A 13,818-nucleotide genomic window follows, 5' to 3' on the forward strand; every position below is an offset into this window, starting at 1 on the left:
TTTATGTGGGGAAGTGGAGAATCTGGCCATCTCCCTCCAACCACCTGCGCTTCGCACATGCCCTGCATCTGGGGGGTTTCCCCAATAGGCCAGGTTCGACTGTATAGAAGGAGGGATGATGAGCATATACCCCTTGTGCCATATCGGGTCGAGGTGCAGTCAACAGAACCATCTCTGAATTTTTCTCATGTGGAGGAGACCCAGAGGAACCACCACGTGACTCGCAGACATCATGCCCAGCAGACGCTTCACAGACAGTGCCGACACTGTTGTGTGAGGCGTGATGCGTGACAGCTGAGAGCTCAGTGCGTCTAGCCTTGGCGCTGACAGTTTGGCTGAGTTCATGTCCACGCCCAGATAAACTATTGTCTGTGAGGGGACAAGCGAGTTCTTTTGCCAGTTTATGGCAAAGCCCAGTGTCTGTAGGTGCTGCACAACCTCCATTGTGTGGAGTACAGCCCTCTCCTGGGACGGAGCCATAATGATTAAATCATCCAAATAAAAAAGTACTTTGATCCCTTTTCTGCGTAACGGCTGTAACGGCTGTAATTGCTGTAACGGCTGTAACAGCTGTAACGGCTGTAGCGGCGTCTCCATGCATTTGGAGAACGTGCGGGGGGCTAATCAGTAGCCGAATGGCAGCCAATTGTACTGGAAATGAGCTCCCTGAAAGGAGAAGCGTAGGAATTTCCTGTGTTTGGGGACAATAGAGATGTGGAAATACACATATCTCAGATCCACGGAAGTGAACCATTCATGGGGGCGCACACATTCCAACACGTGTCTGATTGTCAGCATGTGGAATGGACGCTTCATGATGCACCGCTTGAATTGAGACAGGTCTAAATTGGGTTGCATTCCGCTTGTCTTTTTTGTGTGAGAAAGTAGCGAGAATAGAAACTGTTATTCTCCTCCCCTGGAGGGATGCGGGAAATGGCATCTTTTGCCAACAGCTCCGCTAGCTCTGACTTCAGAGCAGCTATCTCCACCTGGGACGACATGGTTGTGTCCAGCACGCCTGCGAAGCGAGGTGGGGGGCTGGCAAACTGGAGCGTATAGCCCGTTGTGATCAGCTTTGACATCCATGAGTTCATGTGTGTCAAGCTTTTCCAGACTGCGATGCGTTCTGATAGCGCTGCGTTCTTGCTCCTGCTGTCTACACAGAGGGAGTGGCGGGCAGGCCCGTCTGTGTTTGTGTGGGGAACGACTGTCTCGTTGTCAGCGTGATGCTCAATGGGAACAAAAGCTGCTTGGTTGAGAGGAAACTCCTCTTTAGATGGAAGGGAGTGGCCCTTAAAAGGGCCGTTGTGTTTCCAGCGCTCAACTGGGATGAGACAAATGTTCCCCGCGCCCTGTCATTGCCACTGTCAGCGCAGCTGCAGCAGAAGCTGCCGGGCGCCTTCTCTTGCAGCGGCCGTCGTGATGCCGGTGTTGTGGTTGAGGCGCCGCTCTCCAGGAGCCGAGCCTCCGCAACCTCTCCGCTTCCTCGGCTGCTTGGTGCATGTAGGTCGTGGCGATTTGAAGACGCAGTCCAAATAACCCATCGGGGGCTATGGGGCCGTCCAAGAGATCACGACTGACCTGACCTGACATGTGCAGCCAGATGTTCCGCTGTGCCACGGTCTGCCATGACATGATTCTGGACAGCACCACCGTGGAAGCCGTTGTGAGGGTCAGAACTCCCTTGAGCACAGACTTGGTCCCGGGGGGACGGAGGCATGGGCTTCCGATGGCCGAAAAAGGTGGCGTTCAGGAGCAGGATGGCCAGGCTCTGTTCCAGAGGTGGAACCGATGGGAAGCCCATCTCTGTGTCGCAGTGAACCCTGGTGAATGGCGCGTAGCGGGAGACCCGAGCCTTCAGCTTCCCGGGTTGGGTGAACGCTTCCTCCACGAAGGGCAGAAGGTCCGAAAAGCGCGGCCAGAGCGAAGCGCGTTTGGATGGCGGCTCCAGAATATAAACATCCCCGTTCAAGAGGCCGCGAGCAGGGGCTGGTTGCTCAGCCAGCATTGCAATGCCTCTCAGGTCCGCTACCTTCTTTATGATGTCCAGTAAATCCATAAAAAGGGCCTTAGCGGTTGGGAGGGCAGCCGCTTGAAGCAGAGGGGAAAGCCGCCGAGGCGGAGCCCCTGACTGCTCATAGGATGGGGAGAGCTGCAGTGGGGAGCGTTGTCACCCGTCTTGAGCTCCAGTCCTTCCGGTGGGGACCCCCTCCCCACTGGGAGGACTGGAGCTCGAGAGCCGGCGAGTGAACCGTCTTCGGCGGGAATTGAGGACTCATGCTCGCCAAAGAGATCCTCCTCCGGGAGTTCCAGGATATCACTGGAGTCCTGTCGATCTACCCAGCTGCCGTCACCTTCACCATCGACCTGGAGCACCAGAAAAGCGTCTGCTCGCCGTTTAAGCTCTAGTCGGCAGGCGAGTGCAGAACTGGCAGTAGGCCTGTGGGGTGAGATCTAGTCTGGCGTGGACGGGGCCGAGGTAAGCCTCGCAGCTTGGGTGGAGATTCGTGGACAGGATTTAGCCGGTCCGGCAACCAGTACACAGGCGAACACCGCTGGAAGTGGAAGCAAAAACTGGGAGCAGTTCTATGGTCTCGCACCTGTAATATACAGTAACTGCGGACGTAATAGAGGCCCTTGCAGAGCACAAGGGTGGGGAAGAAATCTTCACGACTGCACATGCGCAAAGAGACAAACCCAATAGCAACAGCTCTTAAACGGCATAGCCTATACGAAATAGAACAACACTATAATAGAGGTGAGAGTGAATCAAAACAGTGCGGGCCGAACAGCTAAACAATGAGCTAAAACACATTATAAAGCTCTATAAAGCTGAGGTAAGCTGCAGATTCAGTTGATAATTCTCTGTAGGTTCATCATTATAAGCGACCCATTTCAAATAGTGATATTGTTTTCACATTGTCATTTGACACATTGTTATAATAAAAAAATCAATTTTAGACGCTTTAGGTACAATAGATGTTTTACTTTTGCTTGACTAGGTGTCTTCACCCACAATTTTACTTTTTATCTGATTAAAATGCAAGTAAAGTACATGTCTTCTGTGTAATACTTTTGCTCTTCTTCCATGTCGGTGTGCAGTGGTGGAATGTAACTAAGTACATTTACTCAAGTACTGTACTTAAGTACACATTTAAGGTACTTGTACTTTACTTAAGTCTTTTCATGCCACTTTCTACTTCTACTCTGCTACATTTCAAAGGGAAATATTGTACTTTTTCTTCCACTACATTCATCTGACAGCTTTAGTTATTAGTTACTTTACAAATTACGATTGCAGCACACAAAACAGATGCAGTTTTATAAAATACAATGTTTTATTATAAATTAAACTACCCAACAACATACAGGCCTACAAGTCCAGCTGAAATGATGGTAGCACTTTAATAACTATCCATAATTCATCATTTGTTAAGCATTAGTTACCTATTAGCTAATGGTTTGTTAATCATTATTAATTTATTGTTCATACATAATTCATCATCAGTAAAGGAATGGCGCGTAGCGGGAGACCCGAGCCTTCAGCTTCCCGGGTTGGGTGAACGCTTCCTCCACGAAGGGCAGAAGGTCCGAAAAGCGCGGCCAGAGCGAAGCGCGTTTGGATGGCGGCTCCAGAATATAAACATCCCCGTTCAAGAGGCCGCGAGCAGGGGCTGGTTGCTCAGCCAGCATTGCAATGCCTCTCAGGTCCGCTACCTTCTTTATGATGTCCAGTAAATCCATAAAAAGGGCCTTAGCGGTTGGGAGGGCAGCCGCTTGAAGCAGAGGGGAAAGCCGCCGAGGCGGAGCCCCTGACTGCTCATAGGATGGGGAGAGCTGCAGTGGGGAGCGTTGTCACCCGTCTTGAGCTCCAGTCCTTCCGGTGGGGACCCCCTCCCCACTGGGAGGACTGGAGCTCGAGAGCCGGCGAGTGAACCGTCTTCGGCGGGAATTGAGGACTCATGCTCGCCAAAGAGATCCTCCTCCGGGAGTTCCAGGATATCACTGGAGTCCTGTCGATCTACCCAGCTGCCGTCACCTTCACCATCGACCTGGAGCACCAGAAAAGCGTCTGCTCGCCGTTTAAGCTCTAGTCGGCAGGCGAGTGCAGAACTGGCAGTAGGCCTGTGGGGTGAGTGCTAGTCTGGCGTGGGGCCGAGGCAAGCCTCGCAGCTTGGGTGGAGATTCGTGGACAGGATTTAGCCGGTCCGGCAACCAGTACACAGGCGAACACCGCTGGAAGTGGAAGCAAAAACTGGGAGCAGTTCTATGGTCTCGCACCTGTAATATACAGTAACTGCGGACGTAATAGAGGCCCTTGCAGAGCACAAGGGTGGGGAAGAAATCTTCACGACTGCACATGCGCAAAGAGACAAACCCAATAGCAACAGCTCTTAAACGGCATAGGAAACGAAATAGAACAACATTATAATAGAGGTGAGAGTGAATCAAAACAGTGCGGGCCGAACAGCTAAACAATGAGCTAAAACACATTATAAAGCTCTATAAAGCTGAGGTAAGCTGCAGATTCAGTTGATAATTCTCTGTAGGTTCATCATTATAAGCGACCCATTTCAAATAGTGATATTGTTTTCACATTGTCATTTGACACATTGTTATAATAAAAAAATCAATTTTAGACGCTTTAGGTACAATAGATGTTTTACTTTTGCTTGACTAGGTGTCTTCACCCACAATTTTACTTTTTATCTGATTAAAATGCAAGTAAAGTACATGTCTTCTGTGTAATACTTTTGCTCTTCTTCCATGTCGGTGTGCAGTGGTGGAATGTAACTAAGTACATTTACTCAAGTACTGTACTTAAGTACACATTTAAGGTACTTGTACTTTACTTAAGTCTTTTCATGCCACTTTCTACTTCTACTCTGCTACATTTCAAAGGGAAATATTGTACTTTTTCTTCCACTACATTCATCTGACAGCTTTAGTTATTAGTTACTTTACAAATTACGATTGCAGCACACAAAACAGATGCAGTTTTATAAAATACAATGTTTTATTATAAATTAAACTACCCAACAACATACAGGCCTACAAGTCCAGCTGAAATGATTTTGCCGCTTAAACACTTAGTTGATTGAAAGAACTGTTTTTAGCGTTTCAGTTTATAAAAAATGTGAATATTATTGTATTATTATATATATATGTGTGTGTATATATATATATATATATATATATATATATTATAAAGAGTACTTTTATTTTTAAAACTGTCGGCGCGTCCACATGATACAAGCCTTCCGTGACCATGCACCGCCCCCTCCTCCACGCAGTTTCTAGTAGCCAAGGAGGACAGGAGGATTAAAAAAACAGGATGGAGCTTTGTAGCAACTCATTTGGCAATGGCTTGAATGTAACGGACGTTTATTAATATCAAAAAGTTACGCACTAAAGCTTTAAGTAAAAGATCTGAATACTTCTTCCGCCACAGTCTGTGTGACTGTTTGAAGGATAGAAATACAGTAACAGATCTTGAAACCAGAGCAGAGTGATACAATGTGTCCTGTACCTTTTCTCCAGTGTTCATCTTTTTGCTGGCAGAGAAGTCTTTCAGAGAACGAGTCACAGCCCTGTAAAGACGAAAATGAGACAGAGACAAAGAAAATCAGGAAAAATGCTCTGTGACAGCTTTGTGACAGAGCTGTTGTGTTAGAGGAAGGTGTAGTTGTTGAAGTCAAAGCCACTCACGTTGACACTTCTGCAATGTGTTTGTGTCTCAGAGTCAGCCACAGGTCATCATCCTCATCCAGCAATACCTCCTTCATTCTCGTTTCTCCCATCCCACTGGTCTCAAAACTGACAGAGGGGGCGAGAGAGGTTTACAGACTGAATATGTGTATCTAAGTGAGAGTCTTCCATTTGTTAAAGTCAATACAAAAATATCTAGATTGACACTGAAGAATATTCTTTATGTTGAGCATAACGTGTTTTTTCCCTAACAAATAGGTTACATGGTTTAAATTATTATTAAAGCACAGAATGAATGAGATGTTGAGGAGTAAAGCCGAGACATTTGAGTTGCTACAGGGCCACCTTGCCACCACTAAAATATATAACCGAAACTAAGTGACAGTCAAAATTAGGGCTTAAGGATTAATCGTTTTCAAATCGAAATCGTGATTTAAAGCAACACTATGTAACTTTTAGCTGTAGCTGTAGATCCAATGAGACAACCTGTAGGAGGACCGAAGCGACAGGTAGCGCGAGCTGTAGTTCCAATGACATAACCTGTAGGGGAACCGAAGCGGAAAAAGTTACATAGTGTTGCTTTAAAAGAATGTGATTAGCTAATCGTGAAGTCCGCGATTAATCAAATGTGCAACATTTAGTTGAATGTTTGGTTTAACTTTTTTTTTCGCCTTTTATAAATAATATTTACTGTTTTTTCATAACATGAATGCTGGAATAATGTTACATATCACAGATTGTTTACAGCAATGCTCATTTTCATGGTGCCCCATTTGTAAGGAACATGCATTTGTGGGATGAGCAGCAGCGCTGAGTATGTGGGTTGCACCCATGAAAAATTTGCCAAATCTTCTCTGCCAATGCCAAACAGCTTATTCTGCCATTGACTCGTTTGGTGTTTGGTGGATTGGATGATTGAAGTTTGAAGAAACAAGACATATTGGCAATTTAACAATTTATTCATTTCACAAACAGGAGCCTCAGTAGCGTGTGGAAGAACCATATACAGCCACAACAGCCTGGCACCTCCTCCACATACTGGTCACCAGCCTGGTCACACACTGCTGTGTGATGGCATCCCATTCTTCAACCAGCAATGTTCAATGGGGTTGAGGTCAGGACTGCTGGCAGGCCATTCCATCCTGTCCACTCCCGCATTCTGGAGGTAGTCTCTTGTAATGCGGGTGCAGGTTCTTTAAAGATGAATGCCCACAAACCGTTTTAACAGTAGGCAAGGGTTTTATTCAATTCACAATAGTTTGTCTTTGATGGCGATACAGGTTAACAATTGTAAGTACCTCAAAACAGTGGCACAGGTCTTAACACATTTGCTCCAGGTCCGCCTTCATACAACAAAAGAATAACACATTTGAGGATACAACCAATACCGTGAAACAAACAATATACACCTATAACCCTCATAGACAGACGTGTACCGGTCTAGAATCATAGACTTCACTATAGGAGATAGTCAGACGAGCCTCACAGCGTTCGCGCACCTTCACACTATAAACACAGTACAAACAAACGTTCACATAACACAACAGTACAAATAACATTATACACATAACAGGATTCACACATACCATTAATGAAGCCTAAGTGCCCGAGAGGAAGCAACTGCCTCATGCTGCCAGGTAATCAGCGTCCAGCAAACATTACCCTCCAGCTGAGCTTGACGCTTGCTTATGCTGTCATCAGCAGCGTGCCCGGTTACCGTGCGCGCAACCACACCTGTAGCTGCAGCGCCTTACACTCTGATAAACCCCACCCTGTGGGGGCAAGCGTTGTCATCTTGGAGGATAGAGTTTGGTCCCAGACTGTGGAGATATGGGATTGCCACTGGTTGCAGAATCTCATCTCTATATCACTCTGCATTGAGATTGCCTCCAATGATGACAAGCCTTGTTTTCCAGTGAGGGAGATGCCTCCCCACACCATCACACTGCCTCCACCAAAAGGTGTTACTCTATCGGTGCAGCAATCAGCATAGCATTCTCTGCATCTTCTCCACACTTTGACCCTATGATCCAACTGCTGTAGGCAGAATCTGGACTCATCACTGAACATAACGTTCCTCCACATTCAGGTTCAGGTTCCAATGCACGTGTTGCCGACAGCATTGCAAACGGGCCTGACGATGAAGGCCAGTCATGGCAGGACTCCTGGCAGCCCTATGAGAACGGAGATTGGCTGCATGCAGTCTGTTCCGGATTGTCTGGGCAGAGAGCCGTCGGCCATATCGTCATGCAAACCTTGACTGCAAATCTGTAGAAGACAGCCTACTAAGTGCTGACAGGGTGAGGAAAAGGGTGAGTCTTCTTGGGGTGTCGTCTTCTTGGGACGCCCACTTCGCGGCCTGTCTTTGACATTCCCCGTTATATGGAACTTGGCTTTCAGTTTGGAGATGGTACTAGGGCTCACTCCAAATAATGCCGCAACTTGGTTTTGCGGAACACCAGCTTGAAGTTGCCCTATCGCAAGGGCCCTATCCAGATCAGTCAAACGCAGTATGCCGATTCTTGGAGCAGACACTTACTGACTGTAGCTATACTTACAGTAGTAGGGCCCATGCTCACAGGTGCTGCCAATCAGGTGCCAATCAGCCACCTGATTGGCAGCACCTGGGGGTACCAGAAGCTCAAAACAAGTGTCAGCAAAATAACCTGTTTGGCAATGACAGAGAAGATTTGGCAAATTATTTATGGGCGCAACAAATTTGCCAAATCTTCTCAGTATGTACTCAGCGCTGCTGCTCATCCCACAAATGCATGTTCCTTACAAATGGGGCACCATTTGAAAGGGAACTAAACAGGCTTTCCAATGGTATAAGATTTATTGCCAAAAAGCATTGTTACCACAGAGAAATAATCTACCAAACACAAATTTCCTTACTTTTTGTGCTAAATTGATTAATCTCTTTAGACGCCGAGAAAGCCTTTGACAGGGTACAGTGGGATTATCTCTTCTTGACCCTGTCTAAATTTGGAATAACGTTAACTCCAGCTACTTTCCGCTTTGTCGCTCTACAAGGCAGGGGTGCCCCCTGTCACCACTCGCTATCTCGCTATGTACGGCAAAAGAATATGAAGGTATTGAAAAGGGAGGGTCAGAATACAAGGTGGACGATTTACTGTTATTTATCTAAAATCCTGCAAAATCAATGCCAATCAAATTGACATAATGTCAATCTTAAGAATTTTCGGTATAGTATCTGGATACAAGCCCAACCCCTCAAAAAGTACATTGTTCCCAATTAATCCAAAAGCTAGACAGAACTTACACACTTTCAGCTCCCTGCCATTTACAATCTCAAACCAATATAAATATCTGGGGATAAATATTACTGGAAACCATTCTGATTTATTCAAACACAATTTCCTGAAGCTGTACGACCAAACAATACGTAACTTTGACAAATGGGCAAATCTTCCAATCTCCCTTACAGGTCGAATTAATATTCTGAGAACCATCTTACCAAAGTATTTATTTATCTTTCAGTGCATCCTTATTCTCATTAACAAAGCCTTTTTTGACAAATTAGATGCGGCCATATCTCAATTTATCTGGAATAAGAAACCCCTAAGAATTAAAGGAGAACTCCAGCCAATTTTTACGTTAATCTTGATCGCTATAGCTACGCGAGTACTTTCGATAGAAAAAACCCCGACCTGAATCAGTGCAGGTAACACGGAGAAGCTGCAGCTACGTACTACAAGCGTCCCCTGAGCTAAAACGGCAGTGGTCGGGGCAAGTTTTAGAGTGCCTTTGTGCCTCTTAACAGACACAAAATGCAATTAATATGTCCGTGCCACATGAACAGGGCCCTTACGTGTCAACAAGATACGTTTTCAACTCAGACATTGTTTAAATTCACCTACCCTGGTCCCTGTCTCCTGCCAGTAGCTAGCTTGCCCTGCTAGCTGATAGCAGTTAGCCGTTAGCTGCTAGCTGCCGTCCAGTGAGTGTATTCAGACAGGCTTCAAAGAATCAATACAATGTGATATGTTAAGTGACACTGTTGGCACGAAGGATGATTTTACTAAATTGGAAGCAAAAAAATACTGGGTACTGTTTGTTTTGTTAAAAAAATTAAAAATATAAAAATGTGATTTGATATGTCGATTGTCGATTGTTTCAATAAAAAAAAAGTAAAAAAAAAAAAAGACAAATATTGAATTTTACAGTAGTTTTAGTTTGTTTTGTCAATGCCAGGTATAATGTCTCAGAAGTATGTAGCTAGACATACATAAAAATTGCATTGGTTGGCTACTTTAGTGTCCGATGTGAAGAGTTTGTAAATGGACTGTATTTATATAGTGCTTTTCTAGTATTAACAACTACTCAAAGCGCTTTAACATAGTACAGGAGCCATTCACCATTCACACACATTCATACACTGCGGCCGAGGCTGCCACCTGCTCATCAGATACACATTCACACACCGATGGCGCAGCAGCGGGAGCAATTTGGGGTTCATTGTCTTGCCCAAGGACACTTCGACATGGGACTGTGGGATCAAACCACCAACCTTCTGATTGGTATGCGACCGCTCTACACCTGAGCCACAGGCGCATACTTTCAGATGCACAGCGACTCATATCAAGTCCGTTCAGTTTCTGTAAAAACCTAAAACTGAAATAAGTTACGTTCATTTTTATAGTTTTTTTCAGTTTCAGTTTAGTTTTAGTTTTTCTTGAAGGTTTTAGTTTTTATTAAGTTTCATTGTACTAAAAACATTTTTCACTGCTTCTTTTCCCTTTAGTTTTAGTTTACGATAATAACCCTGGTCCTTACCTGTAGACGTCGTTCTCGATGCCCAGCAGGTCATAGGCCATTGCCTGCAGTGTGAGCTCATGCAGGAGAGGTGACACGGGATCAAAGCCACGATCCAGAATGAGCAGCTGAGTACGAGACTTGTCTGGACCCTGGAGGCATCATAACAGAAACAAAACACTGCATACACTGTATAGGACGGACAGACGTTTCTTTACTCTTTAATTGCAGGTCAACGTTCAATATTGCTAAATTACACAGGGTTTCCAGTCAGATGAAGCCTGATAATTTAGCTAAACACAGACTTTGGGTATTCATACTACTTCCTGTCCTTTAACCCTTGTGTTGTCTTCCACTAACCATAAACTTGTCGTCCTCCCGGGTTAAAACGGGTGAAAATCAACACTTTTTCTGATGCTTTTGTCTCTTTTTTGACACTTTTTGCGCTTTTTTCAATGTTTTTTGCGCTTTTTTTGACTTTTAGCGCTTCTTTTCACTACCGTGTATAAACACCACTAACACCTACTTATTACCACCAGTTTAACACATGGTCAATAAACCTCATTTGTAGGAAATTATACCTAATACTTGAGTTAAAAAACTGATATTTTGAAAAAGGGGCAAATTTGACCCTAAGACAACACAAGTGTTAAAAAATGTTGTTGAATAAAAACATAAAATCTCCAAAACTTCAGTTCTTATGAACAATAACAACTTCCCAAGTTTTAACTTGATGAGTATTTATTTGATCAATTTGAAAGGGTCTCTAAACCAATATTCCTTCAGCTGAAGTCAAAACATAAAAATCCACAAAACTGCATCATATGATTTTATTGTTTCATTACCTGTCATTCAGACTTGAGTATTAATGTTTGAAATATCTCCATTTGGAATGGAATAATGTTACCTGCTAGATTATGCTAGGGTGATGTTTGCCATATATGACATTATGAGTGCCTGTAAATGTACATGTGTAAATGGTTCTCCCCATTAGAAACTTAGTCAATTAGCTCTACTTCCTTACCTCTCCCATGGTAGGGTCATCAGCCTTGTAGCCGTCTAGCTTCTCCTGAAGCATCTGGGCCAGAACTGCACAGTCTTTGTACTCCCTGAACCAACACACACACACACACACACACGCACACACACAGTATCACAATAAATACTGCTTTTCAACCTGAACATGTAGATGATAGCCATAGCATCAGCATGCCCCTTCTAGTTTGAGTAAACTCCACTTAAATTTAACAAGCTCATACAGACATGCCCTTAAATAATTGTTAAGTAGAAATGTCCAGTGGTATACATCTTGTTTTACCCTGTTCCTGTTTGTGTTCAGTGTTCACATAGCTTTTGTTTTGTAAACGCCCTGCCCCGCGTCTTTTGCGGCAGCCTAAAGAAAAAGGGCTGCCACCACCGTCTTTTGTCAGAGCCCTCACACAGTTTCTCACAGCTTGTTGCTAGCTAGTTGTTAGCTCGTTATAGCTCATTGTTAGCTTTTTGTTAGCTGTGTGACTACACAACAGTTAACATAGCTTTAAGTTAGATACCTAGCTAACGTTAATCAGGCACGTGATTAGCAAAGGACAAAATAGGAGGGGCAGAGTGCAGTGCATGGCGTGGAATAGCAATTTGGTTATATTTTTTATGGAACTTTTAAAATATGCCTATATAGCAATGTACATATGTGTATCAGAGGAGGCTCGTCCATAGAGGCAGAGGAGGTTGCTCTTTGTAGTATGGGGTATGACTTCATCACCTTATTATTAAAAATGAACTTGAAAATCATCACAGAGGTTTTTGGGGACCTACTGTACAAGAATGTTTGGAGTTTGCTGATTTATCTGCAGAGACCCTGCCCTCTGCCTGTATTTGCTCTTTGTCTTATTATTTTGCTGTGTGCAGGACATTTGTGGGCGTCAACCAAGAGCTTTGGGCCCCAGTCCCTAGCCAATAACAGCATGCAGGTTGTGCAGCCCCTTCTCTTTTGCGTCTCATATCGATGCACAAGTCCTACTGACACAGACGCAGAGAAACAGACTGAAGCATGACGCTCTGCATTCACTCATTGCGGCACCTTCCCAGGTGTGTGTTTGTTTATTTTAGCTATATTAGTATTCAAATCAGCAACAAAAACCCCAACACCCCTAAAAATTACTTAGAAAAGGTTTTCTTGCTGGCCTTACCCTCTGTATCGGACTCCAGGATACTCTTTGAGTGTGGCACAGAGGGTGGCAATCTGCTCAGCACAACGCTCCAGCATGTTGTTCTTCATGTCAGCCTTGAAGGGACTGTAGAAGTCCTGAAAGGCATCCATCTTGTCCAGGGAAAAGACCTAGACACAGAGGACATGACAGCAGAAAGCTAAGGCTTCTGGCATTCACGTCACTACGTTGTATGCTCGTGATGACATCACCATTCTATTGAAGATTTGAAAAAATCAAAAAACTTTACGCCTTTACACTCTGCTCATAAAAATGAGCATATCTCAAAAACTGTACATAGTTCAAATAACTTAAGGAGTGTTAAGAAATATATTTCTTTATGTTTCTACATTTAGAAATATTTTGGATCCATATTTTTTTGTGTTTATTTAGTAAATTCTGAAAAACATCAGGATCACCAATTTTTTTAATTTTTTTATTTATGACACAATTTCAAAACATTTATTAATTATTATGGATAATTGACTTACATAACCTTTTAGCTAAAGTTGTAATGAGTTTAGGGATATGAAGCATTTGAAGATAATCCAGTAAATGACATCACAATAAGCAAAAATACTAATATATGAACTGGCAGACCATTTCTATTGCAGAGCTGGTTAAAGGTAAAACAATACATAAAAATATCGGCCACCAGAAGCTTCTGTCTAAAAGTATTAGCACTGGCACTCAAATGTTAACACTAATTAAATCCTTTTCCACACACAGTCACCTAAAACATGCACCCATCTGTTACTGACTCCATCACATGATAACAGTCCGTGTGCTTTCTCTTGTCGCACATCTTATCTGTGCTCCCATTGGCTGCAGAGTATGAGCATTAATTCTGTCAGCCAATGAGGTAAAGGGATGAGAGGAGGGCAGGGGGCAGGGCTGCTATGATGTGTCCATCCCTTTCGGGATTACAACTACAGGAAAACAGCAGAGGATTGAAGGCTAAAGCTGATCCAACACAATACACTGTTGGTCTGATCCTCCTCAGCGAAGAACTGTGTCAATATCTTTTTTCTTTAAGTTGAAAGGAAGGATGTCGTTCAATTATCCACAAATGATAGATGTATGTTTAAGATAACGAAAACATATTTTTAAAGTTTCTATGATCAATATA

General features: G+C 43.9%; 1 protein-coding gene across 1 annotated transcript in view; it reads right to left on the minus strand.

Moving 5' to 3' along the window:
* The window catches only part of stxbp1b (syntaxin binding protein 1b), a 54,559-nt gene that overhangs the window by 20,416 nt on the left and 20,325 nt on the right, over positions 1-13,818 (minus strand). The window contains exons 6-10 of the mRNA XM_078249674.1: positions 12,672-12,820; positions 11,510-11,594; positions 10,507-10,637; positions 5,710-5,817; positions 5,531-5,591 (exon numbers count right to left, since the gene is read on the minus strand). Of these exons, the coding sequence (XP_078105800.1) occupies positions 5,531-5,591; positions 5,710-5,817; positions 10,507-10,637; positions 11,510-11,594; positions 12,672-12,820 (534 nt within the window). The remainder of the gene's footprint in view (positions 1-5,530; positions 5,592-5,709; positions 5,818-10,506; positions 10,638-11,509; positions 11,595-12,671; positions 12,821-13,818) is intronic.

The sequence above is a fragment of the Sander vitreus genome, chromosome 5 (genome assembly GCF_031162955.1).
Source record: "Sander vitreus isolate 19-12246 chromosome 5, sanVit1, whole genome shotgun sequence".
Classification (NCBI taxonomy): domain Eukaryota; kingdom Metazoa; phylum Chordata; class Actinopteri; order Perciformes; family Percidae; genus Sander; species Sander vitreus.